This window comes from Eumetopias jubatus, unplaced genomic scaffold (genome assembly GCF_037043125.1).
Source record: "Eumetopias jubatus isolate StellerSeaLion01/CBP00866 unplaced genomic scaffold, mEumJub1_p1.0 scaffold_8, whole genome shotgun sequence".
In the NCBI taxonomy this organism is placed as follows: Eukaryota; Metazoa; Chordata; class Mammalia; order Carnivora; family Otariidae; genus Eumetopias; species Eumetopias jubatus.
The window spans coordinates 38,145,144-38,168,507 of NW_028274814.1; the positions used below are offsets into that span (position 1 = coordinate 38,145,144).

At 47.3% G+C, this 23,364-nt stretch overlaps 1 protein-coding gene across 14 annotated transcripts in view; it reads right to left on the minus strand.

The window, feature by feature from the left end:
• Positions 1-23,364, minus strand: part of CACNA1C (calcium voltage-gated channel subunit alpha1 C) — a 720,546-nt gene that overhangs the window by 162,515 nt on the left and 534,667 nt on the right. For all 14 annotated transcript variants that reach the window (XM_088025853.1, XM_088025852.1, XM_028121052.1 and 11 more), the window contains exon 9: positions 22,037-22,209. In XM_088025853.1, coding sequence (XP_087881979.1) covers positions 22,037-22,209 — 173 coding nt within the window. The remainder of the gene's footprint in view (positions 1-22,036; positions 22,210-23,364) is intronic.

A 23,364-nucleotide genomic window follows, 5' to 3' on the forward strand; every position in this document is an offset into this window, starting at 1 on the left:
GGATGGTGAAGGGTGGTGTGTCATGTTCTAGGAAGAAACTAGAACGGTTTAATCTAGATAAGGTAGATTAAGAGGCCTCATCACGGGATGCCTGGGTGGCTCAATCAGTTAAACATATGCCTTTGGCTCGGGTCATGATCCCAGGGTCGTGGGATCAAGTCCTGCATCGGGCTCCCTGCTCGGTGGGGAGTCTGCTTCTCCCCCTGCCGCTCCCCCTGCTTGTGCGTTCTCTCTCTCTCTTTCTAGCTTGCTCTCTCCCAAATAAATAAAATCTTTTTTAAAAAAAAAAAGAGGCCTCATCACCCTCCTCAAATATTTGGAGTCTTTGCTTAGGGGGAAGATACTGCCTGCTTAGAGTAGTTCTACAAGGAAAAGGTATCAAAGAATAACTGGAGGGGTGAAGATTTTGCCCTAACATAAGAAACATGTCCAAAGTGGCCTGGCTACCATGAAACACTAGGAAGTAGTCATTATTGGCAGTTTTCCAAGCCTTTGCTGGGGGTTTGAGAGGAGCTTCCTAAGGTTTCTTTTGTTTAGAAAAAATAAACTGAGCTTTACAACAAGGGTACTCGGAGTGATGCATCACCATGAGTGGACTATGTGCGCGGGGTGGGGCGGGGCCCAGACAGAAGGAAGGAGGAAGGTTCTTGGAGCCCTTACCTGATTCTCTCATCTGCTGGGGGGGCCTTCCCTCAGCACCATTTCATCATGTCACATCGCTGTCCCGCACCACACAGAACCCTCAGCCTGCCTCCCGAGGCCCGTGTGATTTGGTTTCACTCCACTCACCCAAACTCCCATTCCATCTCCACACAGCGAATGCTCGGGGCACTCAGCATTCAGCTCTCCTCTCCACCTCTGCTTTGTGCCACCCTGGGCCACCTTGGTTTGATGCCATTGCACGCAAGGTGCTGGCCAGCCACCAGGCACCCACCTACATCCGGTCTGCACCCTGCTGGAGACTGACCCCTGGGCTCCTCCACGGGCACAGGACCCTCTTTCCCTCCCAGTCCTGCCTTCCCGAAGCCTTCTTGAATCCCACAGCGTCACAGCATTCTTCCTCCTGAAGAGGAAACTACATGTTTGCACCATGTAGTTCAGTGCTCCGGTATATATACAGTTCTTTCTCTGCTCGCTAGAAGGAATACAGCTCTGTTTGGGGTTACTCTCAGGAAATGAGGCCATTTTCATTCTCACAACCACCTTGGGAGACAGCCAGGGAAGAAGATGTCTTCAGTCACAATTTCTAGACGAGGAGACTGAGGCTGTGCAGGAGCAGAGCCCGGGGCCAGGAGGCAGGTTTTGTCCGTCCTCTGCTCGTTGCCGCTCCCCCCACCAACGGTGCCTTTGACTCTGGCTCATGAATGGGAGGAAGAGCCACACCTCACTGACTCACCCGCTTTTTTCTGCTTTACTCTCCAGTCCTTTTCTTTCCACCACAGCCCTCAGAAAGCAGGGCATCTTCCGTGGCGCAATTTCCCTGGGAAACTAGATGGGGAAGTGCCGCAGGGCCGGGAGCAGGGCTCAGCTTCTGCTGGAGGCCCGGGAGCCCATCCAGAAGCATCCATTCAGCTTTCTTCCATGGCTGTCCTTCACCCTCAGAGAGCGGTGCAGACGAGCATCTCTGGGATGGGGCCAGGGTCGGCACTGTTTCCTTCATTCCGTTTCATCAGGGCGGGGGCTGGAACCCACACAGTCAGCCACCCACTAAAGGCTCCTGCCTCCCCTTTGGACTATACTGGGGAAGGGCCAAGACTGGCCATTGCTGGGTCAGGTGCTCATGCCCACAGCAGCAGGGTGACTCTGAACCAGGCAGAGGAGGAGAAACTGACCCCAAGCCAAATGTGCAAGAACTGGGGGGTGTTAATGCCGGACAATATCGCTTTATTATTCTACTCCATATCCTCTCCCTCCAAATCTTCCCCCCAGATTTAATCTGAATCAAAGGTATTATTCACCCTTCATCCCTCCTCCCTCTTTTCCCTAATCTTAGAACTCTTCTGTAATTTCTCAGGAGAGTTGGGCTTGCTGGAGAGGCTGATTGTTCTTCCTTTAAAAGAGAGAAAGCGTTTTTGAAATCCAGAGAACAGGGACCACTGTCTTCAACAAGCAAAAGGCCTGGGGGCACTGGCAGGAAGTGGGAATGCTGATGTTCCAGCAATCGACTTTAGATGGGAGGTGCGACCTTGGATTCATCTGGGCCTCTCTGCCTGGGTAGTCATGTTACCTCTTGGTCATCCCTCCCCTTCTGAAGCCTAGATTCTATGAGTCTTCATGCTGTAGGCTCAGAGGCCCAGGAAACCTAGAAGGAAGGACACAGAACTTCTGGTTTTCGGATGGAGTCTCTGTCATGGTAGGTGAGACAAGGAACAGGCTTTTTAAGTAAGGAAGGGAAGGGCTGGTTGTGTGGATTGCATGATGAACAGGTGTTGGTGGGTCTGTACACGGGGACACGGAGACCTCAGGCAGATTCATGCAACTCTATTGCTTTTGTTGCTTGTGTTGTGGGAGTAATCCCTATCTGATGGTTAGCTGCAAAGGAGTGAAGCTAGGGTATTTGCCTGATTTGGGGAAAGCACAAAGGAGACAGTAGCCCATTTTTTATTCCAATAAAACTGTAGGAGAGTGAGCCTCCTTGCAGATAGAAGGGACCAAGCACAGAGGTCAACACTGGGAAGGAGGGGCTGCAGGGGGGTGGGGGAAAGAGAGACACAGGCAGAGAGATGTTGCGGAAACCGTCTGTGCCAGAGCCAGGAGCCCAGCATTCCAGGGTCCTCCTTAGCCTTGACTCAGTGTCTGGGAAGGACACATAGTCTGAACAGTCCCATGCTTCCCTCGTTGGGTTACTGGGAGGGCCAATGAGAAGAGGTGGGCAAGGATGTCAGAAGCACGCCCCTAATGGCAACGTAAGGCAGGAAGGAGAGCAGAGACAGAGAAGCAATTAGTGTGAGTGACTAGCTGAGTGAGGATAATTAACAGTGCCTTTGGGGGGGCACTGTTGCACCCCTGACACCTCAGACCAGCGTGGGGAAGGGAAGCAGCCGCACGTATCAGCTCAGGAGAAGGAAGAATGTTATAAAAACTGGAGGTGTACAAAAAGGGAGGGGGTTTCTTGTTACCTGGTGAGTTCCTCCCATAGAGTGTTCGAGGAAGGGGGGGAAGACTCTGTATAGATGCTATAGAGGAGTTTCACGTGGACACAGAGACGGAGACACCAGGGGAGCAGGAATGAGCCTCTACAACACCTTCCGGTGCTGAAATTCTACCATTCGATGCTTTCAAGGCCAAGACAAAGTTATCAGGATATTGGTTCTGGGCACAGAGCCGAAGAGTGTGGGCCATGAAGTAGCTGCTGGATGCTGGAGAGAGGTTTCTATCTTGTAGCCACCTGCTGTCCAGCCAAGGCCGGGGGGGCGGGGGGGGGTGGAGGGGGGAGGGGCGCGGGAGCCAGGGTCTGCAAAATGAGGACTTTCTCTCCCCGGCCCAGCCCGTCATCACTTCTGGAATATAGGACTCAAAGAGAAAGTGCCAGAGGGGGCTCTAAGGGATCAGAATGCTCAGGGATTTATAGAAAACTGGAGATTGAGTATTACTTTTACATCCTAGGAAACTGAGGCCTAGAGGGAAAAGGGTTTATTTGAGGTCCCAGAGCTATTCGTATTAGAGCCGAGACTAGGAGCCAGGTCTCCTGACTGCTTTCTGGGGTCTTCCTTCCCCTCTATTTCCCCTCCCTATCACTGAGTATTTTGGGGGCTACCTTGTTCTTTGTGCTTGACTCTTGCCTGACGACAAAAGAGAAAGAGGCTGGCTCTTAGAGTCAGACAGCCCTGGGCAGGAACCCTGGCCAAGCCTCCTACTGGCTGGCTGGCCTTGGGCAAATTATCTGAACCTCATCTTTCTCATCTGGAAAAAAAGAGAAAATATTAACGATCTTGGAGGCTTAAGTGAGGATTTAAGATACTATGAGTTAAAGGAGGTGATTGATAAGTGGTAGCTGTTGTTCATAATTTTCAGTAATAATATTCCGTGTTAGAATGCTTGGACACCATATATATTTATTAGGGAATGGAAAAGCAAAATGCAGGCTAAACAGAAGAATCTTAAGATCACTTGCTTTGCATCTAAAAGGTCATCTGGAGTCTGAACACTTATTAGTGATGATGTATCTGCTCCCAGGGCCAATCCCTAAGGCCGGCTGCAGTTAACCACGCTCCCTTTGGGGCCATCAACCTCCCCCACCCCCTGCCCCCGTCTTCATCATTGTTGTCAGTCCTTTCATGAAATATTCATGAAGTTCCTACTGTGTGCTAACAGCGACTTCCCCGGGCCATGGTCCCTGCCCTGGAAATGCTTAACAGTTTCGTGAGAAGACAATCTGTAAAAATCTTTACCTACCATTCATCGGGAAACACTGTTTATGCGTGACTGGAAAGAAGATAGCTGCATTTACCTCCCTTTTGTGCTCCTTTAATTCTTTTTTTATACCCTACATGAAACCAAGAATCTGCCAGAGGTTGTGTTCTGGCCCCCTAACCTGCTGTCTGCCGTGCCAGAAAAGGGTATTTGCGACCACAACCTGGGTACCATCGTGGTCCTTCTAGCCTTACTCTGGATGCCTCAGTTGGGTCAAGATGAAGTCACATGGGTCCTGGGCACTTTTAGAGTGGCCCCTGCTACAGCTTTCTGTAGCTTATTTGCAAAGAATTTTTGCTTCTATGAACCAGTGACACTAGTAACAGCGCTATGGAGCCTCACTTCCAGTTTGGTTTTAAATAGATTCTGGTCTAAACGTATTTTTTAATATGGCAACAATTGGGTTAGTCTAATGACAAATGTCATCCCCTTCCATTGCCAGAGCAGCAGGCCATTTCCGTAAGGAGCAATGCTTCCTGGCCAGACTGAGGCATGGAAAATAATTTTGGGACATCAACAATTCCCTTCAGTTTCACTGATCTGATTAAACTTAGAAACGGAAAGGGGAATTTACAAATTAGATGCTGTTCTCTATTTATTACCAAAATGGTTGCTTTCCACTACATCCAGGAGATATAGTTGAGATCTCATTAAGTCTCAGCTTGTGATAACATTTACTCCATAAATCTCCATCGCATCCAGTGAATGAAACGAGCATTATGCCAAAGCCCACATAACGGATTAAATCAGACCTCTGCCCCCTTGGAAGAGAGTTGACCTTTTCAAGCCTTAAATGTATTCAGCTTTCCCATCCTAAAGAAGCAGCTAAGCATTTATTCTCGGTACTCTATGAACCATTCCCTGACGCTGGCCAGCTGGCCTGATGGAGAAAGAAACAGAATAAGGATATTTCTGACGCTTCTCTGCACGTATTTTAGAATAAAGGGGAGAAGAGAGAAGACCCTGAAGAAAAACACCATGGAGTGATCCTGCCCTCTCGCAGAAGCTAGAAAGAACTGTTGGCAGACAAGAAATGGAAGACAAAGCATTAATCTGTATGTCTGACTCATTATACATCCTCTGCTGGATCAGATCTGGCCTTTCCTGGTTTTAGCTCCGACACAGTGACAAGGCAGGCCCCGGTCATCCGCTCCTAATGGCAGAGTTCCAGACGTTCAGGCCACCCCCGCTTTTCTCCCCCCATCTCCCACCCCCGTTCTAACGGAGATTCATTGACCGCCTATCTGCCAGGCTCTGCGATAGTGCTGAGAATACAAAGTTCCCACCCTCACAAGGTATGCCATCCAGCAGATGGTAGAAGATGGATAAATAAATAGACACACTCTATCGTGCAGGCCTGGAGTAGGTGTTCTGGGAGTGAGGAGAGGTGGAGAGAGAGGGGAAGGTAGGGGAGGTAGTAACTGAGACAATGCAGTTCCAAAAGCAGATGGTGCAGTGGGGCTTTCCAGGCAGGGAGGGCAGAATGCATACAGGTGCCAGGAAGGTGTTTGGAAGAACAGGCTGGCTTCCAGGGGTTGGCGAGTCCTGTAGGAGACCCTGTACCAATTTTGGGAGTCTGGGAACTGCAGGCTTCTAGAATCGACTGAAGTATGATGGACTGGAAAGATCCAGGTTTGGTTCAGACTCCTAGGACTAAAGCTAATGTATGTCAACTTAGAACTATAGAAACAAAACAGAGATCTGGAAGGGGTCTTTGCAGCTGTCTCGCCCGACCTCTCATTTTGCCAATGAGGAGACTGAGAACGATTGCCAGTTGGTAACTGAAGGGGGCCCGGAAGCTTGGGTGGCCTGTTTTTCTCAGGCTCCTCCATGCCACTACAACACATGGACTATCCCCACCCAAAACCCTGATCCTGTTAGGACAGAAAGGTGAGGGCCATTCATCTCACATTGCTGTACTCCCACCTCACCCAATCAAGGGGCATGACTGCATGGATTAATGCAATTATGGAAATTATAATTAATGAAAATGATTGTATACCATCTGAAGGCTCAAGAAGAAGCTCTATAATTTTTACTAAGGCTTGGGATCTTCCTGGTGAAAACCTAGGGAACTTTGCCTGGTTGTCGGCAAATGAGCATTGCAACTTCATCATCCCCGCCGGACGGCAGAACAGGCTGCGGGTCGAGGGGGCTAGGACCCTCTACCATTGGCTTTACTTTTCATGCCAAGCAGAGTCTCTCCCCTCAGGTGATAGCCGGGATCTTTTTCTCTGCCTCTGCTAGGTACGGCAAACATCACACCAAGCTTCTAGTCATATCAGCTTACTGAAGCAAGTAATAATAAATATAATGAGCCTCTAATTCTGAATATTTCTGACAAGAAAGGGGTCCTCAATTTTTTCTTGCCCATGTGTATGGGGTGTGTGTGTGTGGGGGGGTTTCTATAGGAACGTGTTGCTATTTTCAGAGAATTTTGTTAACATAATAACTGGCCTGATATTAGATACCATTGTATCTCATGAGTCATTGAAATGAGATATAATGGTTGGACAGTCTGATTTGAAGCTTCGAAGTGGTAAGGTAAACAAAGGCTTTTCCCCTTAAAGCCAGCCTGTCAAGCATATAATTAAGGCTTTCCACCTCATCAGTAAGTCATTGAGAACAGATCTATTATGTCACACCCAAGCAAAGCACAGACAAGTTTCAAGGCAGTTGTAATAATTCTTTAACAGCTTTGAGCCTGTGTTTATATTTTCTCTTGACCTCTAATCTTGGACTGTTTGCGTTCCCGCATATGAGGCACTGTGAAGTCCTGTGCATAAGAGTTAGGCTATGCTAGTCAAAACCAGCTTTATGTTTGGCAAATGATATTTAGAACATGATTTAGGGAGCATCAAAGGCTTTTTTTGTCCAGACGTTTAAAAAATGTCTTAATACCCATACTCTTTTGTAAAATAAATAAATAAATAAATAAATAAAACAAACCGACACCAAAGAACCTCGTCAAAATTCAAATACATATTTTTGGAAAGGACAAGCTTTAAACTTCTTTCATCAAAGCTCTGTCTTAGTGAATCAACCCTGCAGATATTTGCTGGGGGTAGTTTTGGTCAGTCTGGAGAACTAATACGAATTAAGCCTCTGTTGCAAAGAGTATATATTTGTATGAATCTGAGTAAGTGGCTAAATCTTTCTTTCTTGTCCTTTTTTTTCTCCTAGGCTATCTGGAAATATCACCTGGAATAGGACATTCGACTTGCTCTGGTCTTCCTTGGTGACCTTCGCAGGAGACCATTCATTCACGGACTGTATTTTGGGAATAGGGTCTTTTGTGCAAACACATTTTTCTTGCTCATCCTCCCCTTTGAGGAGGGGTGGTGCTAAATGTCATGATATGTGTGGGTCCTGCTGGAGGATCCAAACTGGGGGCAGAAGGAGGAAAGTTTATGGCCTTTGCAGTGAAGTCCAAGTTTAGGCTTGAAGTCAGGTGCTCGGAAATGAAGAACACTGATTGTTCTGTTCTGGGAGGCCTTTGCCCAGTTCCCACTATGTTACCCTTGAGCACATTCTGTGATCTTCCCTGGGAGTGCTGAAACCTGCATGCATCTTTGAGAGAAAGTAAGTTTGTGAGCACTGTGAGTGGGGAGGAAATCTGCCCTTTGCTGTCTTCAGAAAACAAACCAGCCTTAGAGGAGATAGGGCCCTACAGAAACAATCCAGATGCTTCTTTTAGCCCCCAGGACACTTAACAGGTAGGTAAGGCATGACTGGAAGCTGTGTGGTTCTGCCCAAAGGCTGGGAGATAGACTCAGTGACCTGGAGACCCCTGTGTGCCCTGGGACTTTAGGATTCTGTGATTTTTTGATTGTGCTAGAGCCATCCACTTGGCTAAAGAAGCAATCCAGGGCCTAGTATAGGGACACAGAAAGGTCACTGCAATGGACTGAATGTTTGTGTTGCCCCAAATCCGTATGTTGAAACCCTAATCCCAGTGTGATGGTATTTGGAGGTGGGGCCTTTGGGAGGTCACTAGGTCATGCGTATAGAGCCTTTAAGATTGGGATTAGTGGCCTTAAAACAAGAGGTCAGGGAGATGGCTTGCGCTCTTTTTACCACATCAGGACACAGCAAGAAGACAGCCTTCTATAAACAGGAAGAGGAGCCTCACCAAGAACTTGACCATGCTGGCACTCCGATCTTGGACTTCTAGCCTCCAGAACTATGAGAAATAAATGTCTGGTGTTTAAGCCAGGCAGTCTATGGGAATTTGTTACAGCAGCCTGGACGGCGGTGGGAATAAGCCTTAACTGGCCCGGCCTTCTCTGCTCCAGTTCTCCCTCTTCCCCCTGCCTGCAGCCCAGCCTAGCACTGACATTCTGCCTTCTGGTTTGAAGAGTTCCATCCATCTTCCCAAGGGATCACCTTTCTATAGAGCAACTCCCTTAGGGCGATTCTCTGTTGTTCTGACCAGGCTCCAGCCCCGTCCCACTAACCACGAGGCTTAAACACAAGTGATCACAGTGATTCATAGCACAGCACTTACAGCAGGTACTACAGTTATTTAAGAGGATGAAATCTTTCCTATTATATGGGAGCATAAATCTCTTCTGGAAACACTGCAGTTATCACCAGAGGCATGTGCATTTCCATTTGATGAAGTAATCCTGAAGGATGGAGCCATCAAAGCCCTATGTTTGGGGTTGTTACTCAACCTTTTTTTTTTTTTTCATAAGCCACTTAATCATAAGGGCAGGGATTAAATGAGGCAGAGTCACTTGAATTCTACATGTGGTACCTGTTGGGGGAAAGGTACTGCTTATTGGTGTGTTTGTGGTCATGGATAGAAACAGGCCTGGAACAGCAGGGTCCAAGCACGGACAGCTCCCAGACAGGAAAAACCAGCTCCTGGGGGGAGTCCTTCAGGAGGCCAGGACACTGCTGTAACCCCTCCACCATCTCTGGGTCTGGAAAAGCACAGGGAATTTATTCCAAAGGCTTCTTGGTCGGCTCGCCCCCAGGACTGTCCTAGTGGATGCAGGCGACTGGTGGAAGGCCACCTTTGCAATGCGTTCTCCCTCTTTGATCCTCATTTCAGCCATATCAGCCCCAGAAATGACTAACCTCCCTGCTTCCAGTTTCTCCCTCCTTCCAACCACTGCTTCCCATCAAGGTCGTGGTGGCCTTTCAACAGTGACCTCTGCTTAAGTCTCTTTGATGGCTCCTCCTTATCCACAGAATGAGGGCCATCTCTGAAGCCCTCTGGGATCAGGGCTGGCTTCCTTCTCGGCTCAATCTTTGGTATCTCCCCATGCACCCTAAAGTAACGTCGTCTCCTTCCTCCTCCTGTTACTTGCCTCTACACGTGATATATGTGGCTTCCTCAGCTTACAATGCCTTTCTCCTCCTTTTAAAGGCCTTGTGAACTGCTCCCAGACCGTGGGTGGCACAACCCCTGCCATGTGTCCAAGCAACTCCAGTTGTTCTCCCCTCTTCCTGCCCCTCTACCCCAGCACATAGCTAGGCTATGTTCTGGAAGCCAGCTGGAGCTGAGAACTCTTCTGGCCGATGAGGTGGGGAGGGGAGCTGTGCTCACACTCCTACACCTGGCCTTCATACTCCCTCTCTCTTGCCTCTTCTGCTGGCCAGTTGCAGGGCATCCATGGAGGCCTCTGAGGCCCAGAGGGTGGTAGAGCTGCGAGCAGGAAGAAGCCCTGATTCCCGAAGCCTGTGTGGAGGGGAACTTCCCCTCCTACCAACGCCAAACCCACACTGAAACATGGAGCCAGAAGTGACCTTCACTGTGTCAAGTGGCAGACTCGATTCTGGGATTGTTTATGACAACGATTAGCCCACCCTGACTGAAATGGCACCCCTTCGGAGTCATTGCCTGGGGAGGCAGCCCCGTCCACTCTCTTCCAAATGCTACTCCCTCACCTCTGTATTTCTCCAGTACCTTGTTCATCCCTTCAACGAACTGCTGTAACCTGTTTGTGCATCTGTCTCCTTCACTAGGGTAAGTCCCCTTAGGACACTGACTGTGTTTATTTATCTTGGTATTCTGAGTGGCCAGTTGGTACTTAAAGATGTATTGAGCGAATGCACAAATGTCTCTATCAAGTGAGCATGTGCATGACCCCAGGAGGTCTCCCCCAGACTGTTCTACCACTGTAAGGCCAGCAATCTCAATGTCTGTGCCCCTTCCACTGGCCTCCCATACCACGTTCCCCGATGATGGAAATACAGTATGTGGTTAATCTCCCTCCGTCACCAGGTGATGATCTCCCACCTCAGCAAGCAATGACAGAGGCAAGAGCTCTCACTCCTTCTCCTTCAAGAACAGCCTTCTGACAGGTAATATATATTGATGTGACATGGGGCTTTTATCTCCCAGACTTTATGTGGAAGGAAGGGAGGGGTGGGTGTTGGGAGCCAAAGACAACTGTACTGTGGGGGGTTCTGTTTGGGGGCTGAGCACTGGTTATTGGAGGAAACAGATCAAAGGGAAATTTAGGATGCTTCATCTTCCCTTTGATACCTTTGCTGAGCTACTTCCAGCTCCCAGGTATGTCGATCCCATTTGCAAAGCACCAAATTAAAATCAAGTCAGCACTTCACTGTGCGCCTACAATGGGTGAGGCTGAGCGGGCAGATCCATTGGTCAAAGGGTTTTGTGGCTTCAGGTAGGTGACAAGACCTCTCCAAAAACACCACATATGAACTCCTCACTGTGAGGCTGTCCCTGGCCAGAGATTCTTCTTCTGGGTCCCAATCATGCCAACGTTCCTGGGATTATCAGAGGCCTGGGAGGGATGGCCCTGCAGCACTGCATAATCCTGCATCGTCACAAACTATATCACACCCCTCATGGTGGGTTTGGCAAGACAGGAGAGTGGATGGTCACTGAGCTAGAACACCTTATTCCTGGAGCCTTCTGGTTGACAGCACTCTCCTCTAATCAAGTCCAAAAGGGGCCCTGAACTGAAAGAAACTCTGGTGGGTCATATAATTCATGTGTTTTCTTTTAAGCAAGACTATCACTCAAACCATTCCAAATGGATTTTTAAAAAAAGATTAAATGCAGAAAAGACCCCGAATTGCCAAAGAAATGTTGAAAAAGAAAAACAAAGCTGGGGGCATCATGTTGCCTGATTTCAAGCTATATTACAAAGCCGTGATCACTAAGACAGCATGGTACTGGCACAAAAACAGACACAGCGACCAATGGAACAGAATAGAGAGCCCAGATATGGACCCTCAACTCTATGGTGATATAATTTTTGACAAAGCAGGAAAATATGCAATGGAAAAAAGACAATCTCTTCAATAAATGGCACTGGGAAAATTGGACAGCTATATACAGAAGAATGAAACTCGACCATTGTCTTACACCATACACAAAGATAAACTCAAAATGGATGAAAGACCTCATTGTGAGACAGGACTCCATCAAAATCCTAGAGGAGAACATAGGCAGTAACATCTTTGACGTCGGCCACAGCAACTTCTTTCAAAACATGTCCCCAAAGGCAAGGGAAACAAAAGCAAAAATGAACTTTTGGGACTTCATCAAGATAAAAAGCTTCTGCACAACAAAGGAAACAGTCAACAAAACAAAGAGGCAACCCACAGAATGGGAGAAGATGTTTGCAAATGATACTATAGACAAAGGACTGATACCCAAGATCTATAAAGAACTTCTCAAACTCAGCGCCCAAAAAACAAATAATCAAGTCAAAAAATGGGCAGAAGACATGAACAGACACTTCTCCAAAGAAGACATACAAATGGCTAACAGACACATGAAAAAATGTTCATCATCATTAGCCATCAGGGAAATTCAAATCAAAACCACACTGAGATACCACCTTACACCAGTTAAAATGGCAAAAGTTGACAAGGCAAGAAACAACAAATGCTGGAGAGGTTGTGGAGAAAGGGGAACCCTCTTACACTGTTGGTGGGAATGCAAGTTGGTACAGCCACTTTGGAAAACAGTGTGGAGGTTCCTCAAAAAATTAAAAATAAAGCTACCCTACGACCCAGCAATTGCACTACTTGGTATTTACCCCACAGACACAGATGTAGTGAAAAGAAGGGCCATAGGCACCCCAATGTTCATAGCAGCAATGTCTGCAATAGCCAGACTGTGGAAGGAGCCTAGATGTCCTTCAATGGACGAATGGATAAAGAAGATTTGGTTCATATATATATATAATGGAATATTACTCAGCCATCAGAAAGGATGAATACCCAACTTCTACATCAACATGGATGGGATTGGAGGAGATTATGCTCAGTGAAATAAGTCAAGCAGAGAAAGTCAATTACCATATGGCTTCACTTATTTGTGGAACATAAGGAACATCATGGAGGACATTAGGAGAAGGAAGGGAAAAATGAAGGGGGGAAATCGGAGGGAGAGACGAACCATGAGAGACGATGGACTCTGAGAAACAAACTGAGGGTTCTAGAGGGGAGGAGGGTGGGGGGATGGGTTAGCCCGGTGATGGGTATTAAAGAGGGCACGTTCTGCATGGAGCACTGGGTGTTATGCACAAACAATGAATCATGGAACACTACATCAAAAACTAATGATGTAATGTATGGTGATTAACATAACAATAAAATAAAATAAAATAAACAAATTAAAAGAATATAAAAAGATTAAATGTATTTTATTTTTTATTTTAAATAGGCTCAGTGCCCAGCATGGGGCTTGAACTCATGACCTGGAGATCAAGAGTCACATGCTCTACTGACTGAGCCAGCTGGGTTCCTCCCCTTCTCCCCGCAACGAGATGGATAGTTTTTGATCTCAGTTAACTTATTTGTTTTTTTTTGCTTGAACAAGATAATGCCATGACTTCCTTTCATGCTTCAAACATAGTTCTTATAATCATAAAGCTCATCTTTTCTCTCTTTCTTTAAAAACTAAGCTCATGCCCCTTTGTGTTAACATTCAAGATCAGTTTTCCCTGCCACTGTTTCCCCTCTGCTGCCCTCCCCTCTCCTTCTTTTCTCTGTCCATCTTGCTTTGCCCATTAGACAGAAGGTGATAAATGCTATAACGAAGGAGATGAAGAGGCTACTCTGGCCTCCAGGGGGTTAGCGGGGCCCTCTTCTAGTTCCCTTCTGGTTGGAGGAGAAGGACAGTCCTGACATCACTGAGGGGCGGGACTATGGTATTAGGAGTATAAAGGAGTATAGTACAGAGTCAGCAGAACTGGGCTCAAGGCCTACCTGGCTGAGGTTAGGGGCAATGCACAAGCTATGTGACATGAACAAGTGAATTTCTCTGAGCCTCAGTGTTCCCATCTATAAAATGAGGATAGGAGTACCCACATAAGATTATCTTGGGGAGGATTAAATGAGATAATCTATGTCTTTCCCCCTTGCATGCAAGGAAAAATATGTCCCCTGTCATGCCTTTGCCCCTGCCCTGCCTCTATCAGGAGAGTCCATAAAGGGCTAATATGTGTCAACTATCCAATCTCAGAATCCAAAAACCACAAGCTATGGAACAATGACTCCCTTTCAGGGAGAGAATGTGGGAGTGAGGAATCTCACCCCTTTGCTCCATTGACCATCCAGCTTTCTCTTTCAGGGTCTATAATTCTAGGTCCTTCCAACTGTTCTTCTAGGCCCACTTCCTCAGCCCGTAAATCATTTCTACCCACACTGTCAATGATGATACATTTTCCAAGGGCCTACTGTGAGTATGGTTAAGACTAGACAAAGGGTATTTGGCCAGGTAGGTAGCAATGGAGAGATATAAAACCTTAATATTCTTGATCCACAGAGCTGGATTCAATTCACGTTCAGTTCAGTATTTTTTGGAGGGGAGAAGTCTATTAAACATAAATCACTGTCCTCGATGCTAAGTGGGAGAGTGAATAAGAAGTTGGTAAAGCATAGTCTTTGCCTCTGAAGGGCTGGGCCATGCCCACTCACACTGGGGAGGTGGGGCAGAGGTTGAGCCTGTCTGCCAGTGCCTGTCCTGGGAGGGAGAGGCCGGGGGGGACTAGGCAGGGTTGGAGCAGGCAAGTGAAGTGAGGAGGGAGAGGGTATTCCAGGCAGAGACACATGAGAGTCCAGAAGAGAGAAATTAGCAGGCCTATTTGGAAAATAAGAGTAGTCTGGTTTTGTTGAAGGGGAGTAGGGAGTGATATGTTGAAGCTATTGGCTGGGATAGATCTGAGGTGCTGAGAATACAGATAGAAAATGTTTAGGCGGGGCGCCTGGGTGGCTCAGTCGTGAAGTGGCTGCCTTCCGCTCGGGTCGTGATCCCAGGGAAGGCTGCCTCTCCCTCTCCCACTCCGTCTGCTTGTGTTCCCTCTCTCACTGTGTCTCTCTCTGTCAAATAAATAAAAATAAAATCTAAAAAAAGAAAAAAAAATGTTTAGGTTTTATTTTGCAGCTGTGGAGAGACATTCAGAGCTTTTGAGCAGGGGATTGACATGTCAGCTCTAGAAATACAGGAATTCTGCTATATCATGCAGGGTGTGGACGTGGGGCTGGGGGCAGGGCAGCCAGGTGGCTACTGCCTTGGGGAAGAGAGGAGGAGAAGCGGCGAGGGCGAGGGCGGGCGAGGGGACTTTGGTTGGTGAGGGGAGGACAACTGATAAGATATGGTAGCTGACTGAACGGAGGGAGGGTACAAAAGAGGAGGAGGGAGGAGGAGGAGGGAGGAGGAAGAAGCCCTTCTGTCTAGCCCCGGGGCTGGTAGCCGGGAGGGTGGAGAAGCCGCTGAGACAGAAGAGGGCTCACAAGACGCTGGTTTGGGCTGAGACCCTGGCTGGAGGGCAGAGGGTGCTGTCCATCAGGCACTGGAGAGGAAGGGGGCCTTCCAAGTTCTGGGGCCCCGCCGAGGAGTCCTGGTCTTGCTCAGTCCTTCAAGAGCTAACAGTCTCTTTGCTCTGCCCCCTGCTGGGCACGTGGTTGGCCAGTGCTCCCAGGAAAACAGCTCCCACTCGTCCCCTTCACATGGCAAGAGCGGCAGGGAGTCATCCGGTGGCTCGGTGGGTAATCCTGTGTCTCTGGGAAACCGCAGCATTGCCTAGCAAGTGCCTGGCTGTGTGCTTGCTGCCATGGGCATTAGGCAGTAAAGGGTAAACCAAGACAAAGGCAGGTGTCTTAAAAAGGTGTAAGAAGCCCTTTTCTGGTACGTTTCTCAGCTGGCGTTGACTATATTCCTCACCATAAATGTAACCATTTGTCTTCTAGAGCTTGTTGGGTGTAACTGTGTTTTGGCACGAGTCCCCCTAAAGACATGGCCCTGTGGATTCTGTTGTCTGCCTCCAGCCTGCCTCATTCTGCTTCCTATGGCATCACCACGGAGCCCTGGGCTCTGCAAGGATGCAGCAAGCTTCCTTCTGTCTTGAGAGGGCGCTGTGGACTGGGAGTCTCCCAGAGTGGGTGGGGGCGGGGTGGTAGGAAAGGGTGCATAGGAACCTCCCGAGCAGGAACAGGGCCCTTAACTAACCTATGATGTCACAGACCAGTCAGGCACCTATACACTGACCTAAGGCTGGTGTGGGCAGGCCATCAAAATCTGTCAAAATGCTATGTGGCTTTTTCTCCTCCATTTCTCCAGGAGCCTACAGCCATTGTTCACTGAGAAGGCTGTCATGGTCTCCCAACAGCTCCAAGTCAGCAAGCTTTACCCAAAACTGGTTTTGCTTTTAAGAAATCTCTGGCCGCTCAGTGAGATTGACACGCCTAACTTCTCACTTATATTCAATACCACCCCTCCAGTAGCTCTCCCCTGCTCTCCAGGCCGGGACAAGGGCATCTACACGCTTGTAGGGCCAGGCTCTGCTCCAAAGGCAGAAGTGCTACCTGTGGGAATGCCCACCTGGGGCTCAAGATGACATGATCCCCCATGTGAGGTACTGCACACAATCTTGGGTCCAGGGGCCCTGCCCAGGGGTACTGATTAACACCAGTCAGAGCCAGAAGGATCCATGAAAGAGTCTCATGGCAGAGCCCCAGTGTATAGCCAGCATCTTCAGGGAACGGTACTCCATCATTTCTCAAGAGCTCCCCACACCTTCCCATGACATTGCAATCTTCCTACCTTGCCACTATCCTTGCTTCTGGGAGTTCCGTGCCCTTCTGCCTGGTTTCAAATGGCACTTTGCAAGACCGAGAGTGATTCAGAGCTAGCAGAGAGCCCTTGGAAAGGGAGTCATCAGTGATGCCACAAGAGAGTCACTCTGAACAGACAGAATGAGGAAGCTTTACTCAAGTCTGGTGATGGTCTGAGCTTCTCTGCCCAGGGTAGGACAGAAGATGCTCTGCCAAAACCTTACGGACAGGTACTCACAAACTCTTGTAAATCACTTGACTTCTATGTGTGGTAATATTCCCACGGCCGGGGCTTTGTCAGGGACTAGGGACATAGGGTGAATTAAGGGCAGCTAGCTGAGGACCTCACAGTGTAGACTAGCAGGCATGTGAAGAGGGGAACACACCCCAAGGGTCATGGGAGCACAGAGGGACAGTTAGGGACGGCTGTTGCCCAGAGCCGTCTGATAAGGCTTCCGTGAGGAGCACCATAGTGTGGTGGAGAGAGTCCTATACGGGGAATCAGGGGACCTGGCTCCGAGTCCTGCCCTCTCTAATCATCAGCCCAGGGGAGTGGTTCCTGTGTTGGACTCTAGATTCCTCACCTTATCTCTAAGGCCACATTCCGACACTAAAGTTTTAGGGCCCCGATCAGGACCAGCTGGAGTTAATGCGGGGGACAAGAGATATCTGGGGTCTGCACAGAGTTTGCTTCACTGAGTAGCATGGGGTCAGGATGGTCCTCTAACACCTGATAATTAAAGGGTGCAAGGTAAGAAGGGAATCAAGGAAAAGACAATAGTTAGTGTTTCTTCTCAAGATTGCAGAGCCAGATCCTTGGTGGGATCCTGTCACAGAAATGTAGATGCGTGGTAACCCCTGACCACAGGTTAAGTCCAGGGTAAATGCTGATTATTCTGATGAAAATGTAAAAAAAAAAAAGCTTGAAATAATGATACACATACCCTTGACACGTATATAATGTAAATCGATGATACTCAGATTACTGCTCTCAAGCCACATGGGGCCCTTTTGTGGGTAACCTGAAGCTCTCATAAGCCCTCAAATGTCCGTATTTCAATAATCCACTATCCTAGACTCTGCAGGGCATATAGCAGTCATGCGGCTCTGTCAGCTAATGATGATTGCAAAAGTGGCTCCCGAGTCACATAACTGAACACCACTGGTGTAAATATTTAATCCTGCTTATCTATGTGGAAATTCAATGTTTTGGTTCTACCGTCTGTCTGTCTTTGATATGCTCATCCACATAAATGTCTGTCTTAGACTGCAAGCTTTAGAGGGCTGGGAGTGCATTTAAATTGCCTTAATGGCATGATACAGAGATTCCCATATGGATAGATACTTAATAAATGCATTTTTTTTTTTATCTTGAGGAGGGAAAAGAAAGAAGAAATTTCTGACTTTATCTCTTTCTCTATGGCTTCTCTCTCTCTAATGACTGGCCTTCTATCAGATTCGACATTGAAGCTGGAAAACGGGCCCGTCCCTTGGAGCAGCGCATCTCTCCTGGTGACCATGGGCTCCCGGCAGCAGTGATAGTTTTGCTGGTGGTGACTTCACAAGGGATGCTTGTTGCCACTCAGAGGGAGAGGGAGGCCTCCACATTACCCTAGTCTTTACCCAGGAGGAGCAGGGCTTGGAGGCCAAGACCCATGTGGCTGCCTGCTTTGGAAGTAGCACAAATGCAATGGTGCACAAGCACGCCCCTTGCTTGCTTCTCTTCTTTTTGGCACCAAAATAGCTCTTGAGTATCCTTTTCTCCTTTTCCCAAGGCTGTCTGTAACCAATCACGGAGGCAATGGCTAGTACTAAAATGACTGGAGATGGAGATAGAATGCAAGGCTGGGCTTTACACACCTCCTTAGTGGCACAGGCAGGCTGGATTGCATGAGTCTCCTCCTCTCCCCTTTCTGGAAACCCTTAGATAGCTCACAGCTAGGTCATGCCAACAACAGGAGGTCTGCAAACAATGCCTGATACCATTCTGTGAAGTATCTAGACTCAAGAGACTCACAAAAGAAGACTCTCATTTGCCCTCAAGCTTTGAGCTTCACCGTTTCACCCACTGGTGACCTCCACATTGCTAAGCCCAATGACCAGCTTTGCGTGCTCACTCTGCTTGGCCTCAGGGCAGCATGGACCCTCCTTCACTTTTCCTCCTGTCTGTCTGGCCATACCTTTCTAAGTCTCCCTCGCTGGTTCTTCTTCTCCCTCGCTGGTTCTTCTTCATCACTCCTGTCTCCAAACATCACTGGGGCCCAAGTTCTTAGGATACGTCTCACTTCTGTCTACATTATGCCCTACTCTCACAGCTAGGTGAATGTTGACTCTGTGAATTATAATTCCGTCCCAGACTTTTCCTCAGACTCAGATTTATCCCAGTTGCTCACTCAACATCTCCACTTGGAAGTCTAATGGACATTTCAAACTTAAAGGTCCAAGATGGTTTTCCTGATACTCCTGCCCTAACATCTTTTCTTGTCATCATCTTCCCTAAATCAGTAAATGATGATTCTACTCTTACGACTGTTGAGGACAATCGCCTTGGGGTCTCCCTGACTTCTCTCTCTCTCACACCCCATATCTGGTATGTCAGCAAATGATGCCATTCTGGAGCCTGACTGCACCACCCCATGTTACCAGGATAAAGCACAATCTCTTGAGTCAGTAGCCTCCTACCTGGCTCCCTGTCTCACCCTTGCTCGCCTTCACATGGCAGCTGGGGGGATCCTGTTAAATATGTGTAGGTCATGTCACTTCTTAGCTCGAAACCACCAGGGGCTTCTTGGCTCGCCTCTGGTAAAAGTCCAAATTCTTACAATGATTTTCATGATCTACTCCTTGGTTAACCTTGAACCTCATCTCCTAACACTGTCCCTGTTATTCACTCCTCCCTGGTCACATTAGCCTCCCTTCTGTTTCCAAGTCAGCCTCAAGGCCTTTCCATGAGCTAGTCCCTCTGCCCAGAATGGTCTTTTCCCAAATATCTATATGTTTCATTTCCTTATTGCCTTCAAGTCTTTATTCAAATGCTACCTTTTCTGTGAGGTATTTCCTGGTCACATCTCAACACTTCTGTCTCCCTCTCACTGTTTTATCTTTCTCCACAGTGCTTGTTACTTTGTCACTCTCTGACATACTATTTAATTTATTGTCCATCTCCCCACTAGAATATAATTTCTATGAGGGCAAGTAGGTTTGACTATTTTGTTCATTGCTATATCCCCAGTGCCCAAAACAGTGTGTGGCACAGAGTTGCCCTTAATGGATGGATGGATGGAGGGAAGGAAGAAGGGAAGAATGAATGAACTAGAATATATTTTTGTATATAATTTTACTGGCCACATCATTTGCTCTAATTATTTAGAGAAATGCTTCCCCACTATGCCCTTTCTCTCTCTTGTCTTCCCAACCCCTGTTCCTTCTACTTCCTCAGTGGTTTTGTAGCTTTTCCTAGAAAAAAAAAATGAGTCTTTGGGCCTCCTCTTGGTAAGCCCAGCTACCACGGAATGTGCCAATGACCTTTCCCTGTGCTGGAGCCAACTCTGTCTCACCCGTGCATCTTGCAAGTGCGGATGGGGATTCTGCCCAGAAGTTGCCAGAGCCATCGATGAAGAGTGATAATACCTTTTTTTCCTTAAAAGACTACTTAATCTTTGAACTGAAAAGAACTGGCAAATACACTAAGCTGTAATCTTTTAGCAATTTCAAAGGCCAAGATATTACTTTAGTTGAGACACACATGTAATTTGTAGCAACACTTCTCCCCTTGTATTTGTTTGGAAGGGCAAACTATGAAGTTCTGAAGAAGAGAATATAGTTCCTAAGCCATAGACTTGCCTTTCCCGCAGATCTGTTAGGTTGCCAATTCCTTAATAATTTAATCACATCAACTCTGCTTGTAATTGGACTTCCCCAGTAGACAGTCCTTTGGACCCGTTTTCTGGCTCCATTCCTAAGTCTCTCACATTCACTTCATTGCAAGTGTTATTTTTTTACTCTCTGTATCTTGCTTTTTTGGATACTTATTCTCTTGCCCCATCCCCTAGAACTGTTCGACCATCATCCCCACAACTGAAGGAGCCAGGGTCCCATTCTATCCTCCTAGGACAGGTTGACCGAGGACAAGAAGGAGACCCAAAAGTGTCCTCTAGCCATGAGGTGAGAGGCACAACAGTCTCCAGAGTCCAATTTCATCCATATTTGAGCTTATGAAAATGTGGCAGAGACCCTGTCCACTGGGGTAGGCAATTCAGTATGCTCTTCCCAAAACTTAGCCAGAAATGTGGGTACATGGGCCTTGTCAATGTGATCTGCTCTAGCAGCAGAGAATACTCCATTCTGGAAACTCCCTGGAATTTATTCACTTCATGGGCAAGGCAGGGAAGCAGCATACTTCTCCTTGGGAGCTCTTGCTTTAGCCAGAGAACAGAATAACTATATGTCCCTGTGGATGGCAATTAATTACTAAGCAAGTAGTGGATACTGCACATTTTTAATAACATGGTAAGAAGCATGCTCACCACCATTAATCAGGAGTTAGGGGCTCCACCTGACTTAAGGTGAAGAGAGGAGCCAAGATGACAATTCCTGTGCCTTAGAGGTAAGCTTCTCTGTCATTCAAGGCCAACTTATTTATTCACCATACCATTCAGTCCACAGACGAATCAACTACTCCACAGTACCATCAACAGTATAATACAAGCTGCCAGGCATTTTTCCAGAAAGACCCTCAATGGCATCATTGCTCATCATTACAATCCATCAAAGGTGTTGTCTTCCAACTTGCAAAACTACTTAGTAGAGCATAAAGGTCTCCTTAGGTTATTAAATTATGTTGTTATGAGTCCCTTGTTGTTTGTGTGTTTTAATTTTGTATTTGCACCTTGAGCAGAGTTATCAGAAAGGGAACAGTTGATAGATGTATTAAATCAGTTTTGAAATGAGGGAGCAGAGATTCTATTCTCTATTCACATCTTTGACTGTCTTCTTCCCTTTTCCCTCCACCTGCTCCTTCTCCCAGATTCCCAGTTAGAACTCAGTTACTAATGAGTAGAAACATACAGAAACTAACTGGGGAGTTTGAATACAATGGACATAATTAATGCCTGCTCATAAGGACAAGAAGCCAGACTCACATATTTATATATGTGTGTGTGTGTGTGTGTGTGTGTGTGTGTGTGTGTGTGTGTTAGAATATATATTCCTACCTTCCTACACCATAGGGATTTTAAAACTCTAATGGGAAGACCATAATCTGCCCCTTGCCCAAAGAGATGGAGCCTGGAGGAGGACATCCGATTAAAAAAAAAAAAAGTCCACCTTAGCAAAATCTCAACTGTCTTTTAGAATCTTTGGATCTAAAAGGAATATGAGGCTTTACAGATCAACAGCAATTATTTCACATCTGCGACTAATTTCTATGAGTAGCAATGACTGCAATCAATGCACTGAATGTTGTTCCAGGAAGACAAACTGTAAGGATAAGTTGGTGGTAGAAGGTCTCCCTGTTCTGGCCCCTGCCTCCTCCCTCTCCCAGAACCCAGCCCAAGACAGGATGGCTGCTCACTGTTTCGGGGCTTCTCCTCATCCATGCCTTCATCCTCATTCTCGGGGTCGATGTCCTCTGCCTGGGTGATCCAGTCCAGGTAGCCCTTCAGGTCCTCTTCCAGCTGCTGCTTCTCTCGAAGCTTCTGGAAATCTCCCCGAGCCTTGGCCTTCTCCCTTTCTTTGGAAAACTCTCTGGGGAGTGAGAGCAGAGGGGCAGGGCAAGGGAATGCATGAGGAGGAGGAGGACGAGGAGGGCCAGGTGGGTGAGAAGGAGAGATGGAGATAAGAGGAAACAAAGGGATTAATTTCTTCACACCAGGAGACCTGCCCACCTGCCCCTGCTTTCCACAGACAGCCTTCTCTCCGCATCCTAGGCTTTGTCTTTATTCTCACATAAACAGAAAGTCACCGAAGCGGACATTCTTGACACAGGCCACTGGAGTACAAAGGGATGGATGAAGTCCATTTCCCTTATTCTTGGATCATGGTCACAGCCTTTGCCTTTTAATAACAACTATTCTCCAGTGACCTGGAAACCCCTTTCAAACAGTCACTAAAAAACCTCCATGACAGTTATGGACTGTGCACTTTCATTTGCCCCCCCTCCGGAATTGGGTGGCCACTGGGAAACCTCAAAGCATCTCTGGGTGACAAAGGCATTAAGGGCCAGTGGTATGCTGAATCCCGCTCACCCGCACTGGCTCCCGGGAGCCCACCGCACACGGCTCTTTGTTGCTCTAGCTTCACTGATGTCTCCTTGTGGCTTGAAATTGGCCATGGTGGGAATATTTACACCACGGAAATTGGCAAATGCTATCAAACCAGGGCTTTTTACTCCCCAAAGAGCTAATTGGTAAATATTTACCAGTACACCACTGATTTGAGGCCCAAGGAGATTCAACCACCTCAACCTCTCTTCTCATTACTAGAGTTTATTTTGCCACTTTTAACATGCCTGGAAGGATTTCTAATCTAGAGAAAGTTCTTCCCCACAAGGAGACAAATGAGGACTCTAAACACAAGAAAATGTCCTGGGGCCTGCCCTTTTGGTTAAAAAAGAAATCTAATCAGTCTGGAAAAATACATAAAAGCAAGATGATATAAAAGTTAAATGATGCATTCAGTTTAAAGTAATAATGAGTAGAAATTGGAATTGGATTGGGATTTGCTGGAAGAAGGGCCTGTTGAAAATTTTCTGACAGAATGGGTATTTCTTTCCTATTTTTTGATTTTGTCCTGATTTTCTCTCTGACTTCAAATTCACTTTCTGAGCAAGGAAGGGGGGCTGGCAGCAGAACATAATGACCAAGAAGGCTAGTTCTCAACTCTCAAAGCAAGTTTGTGTCT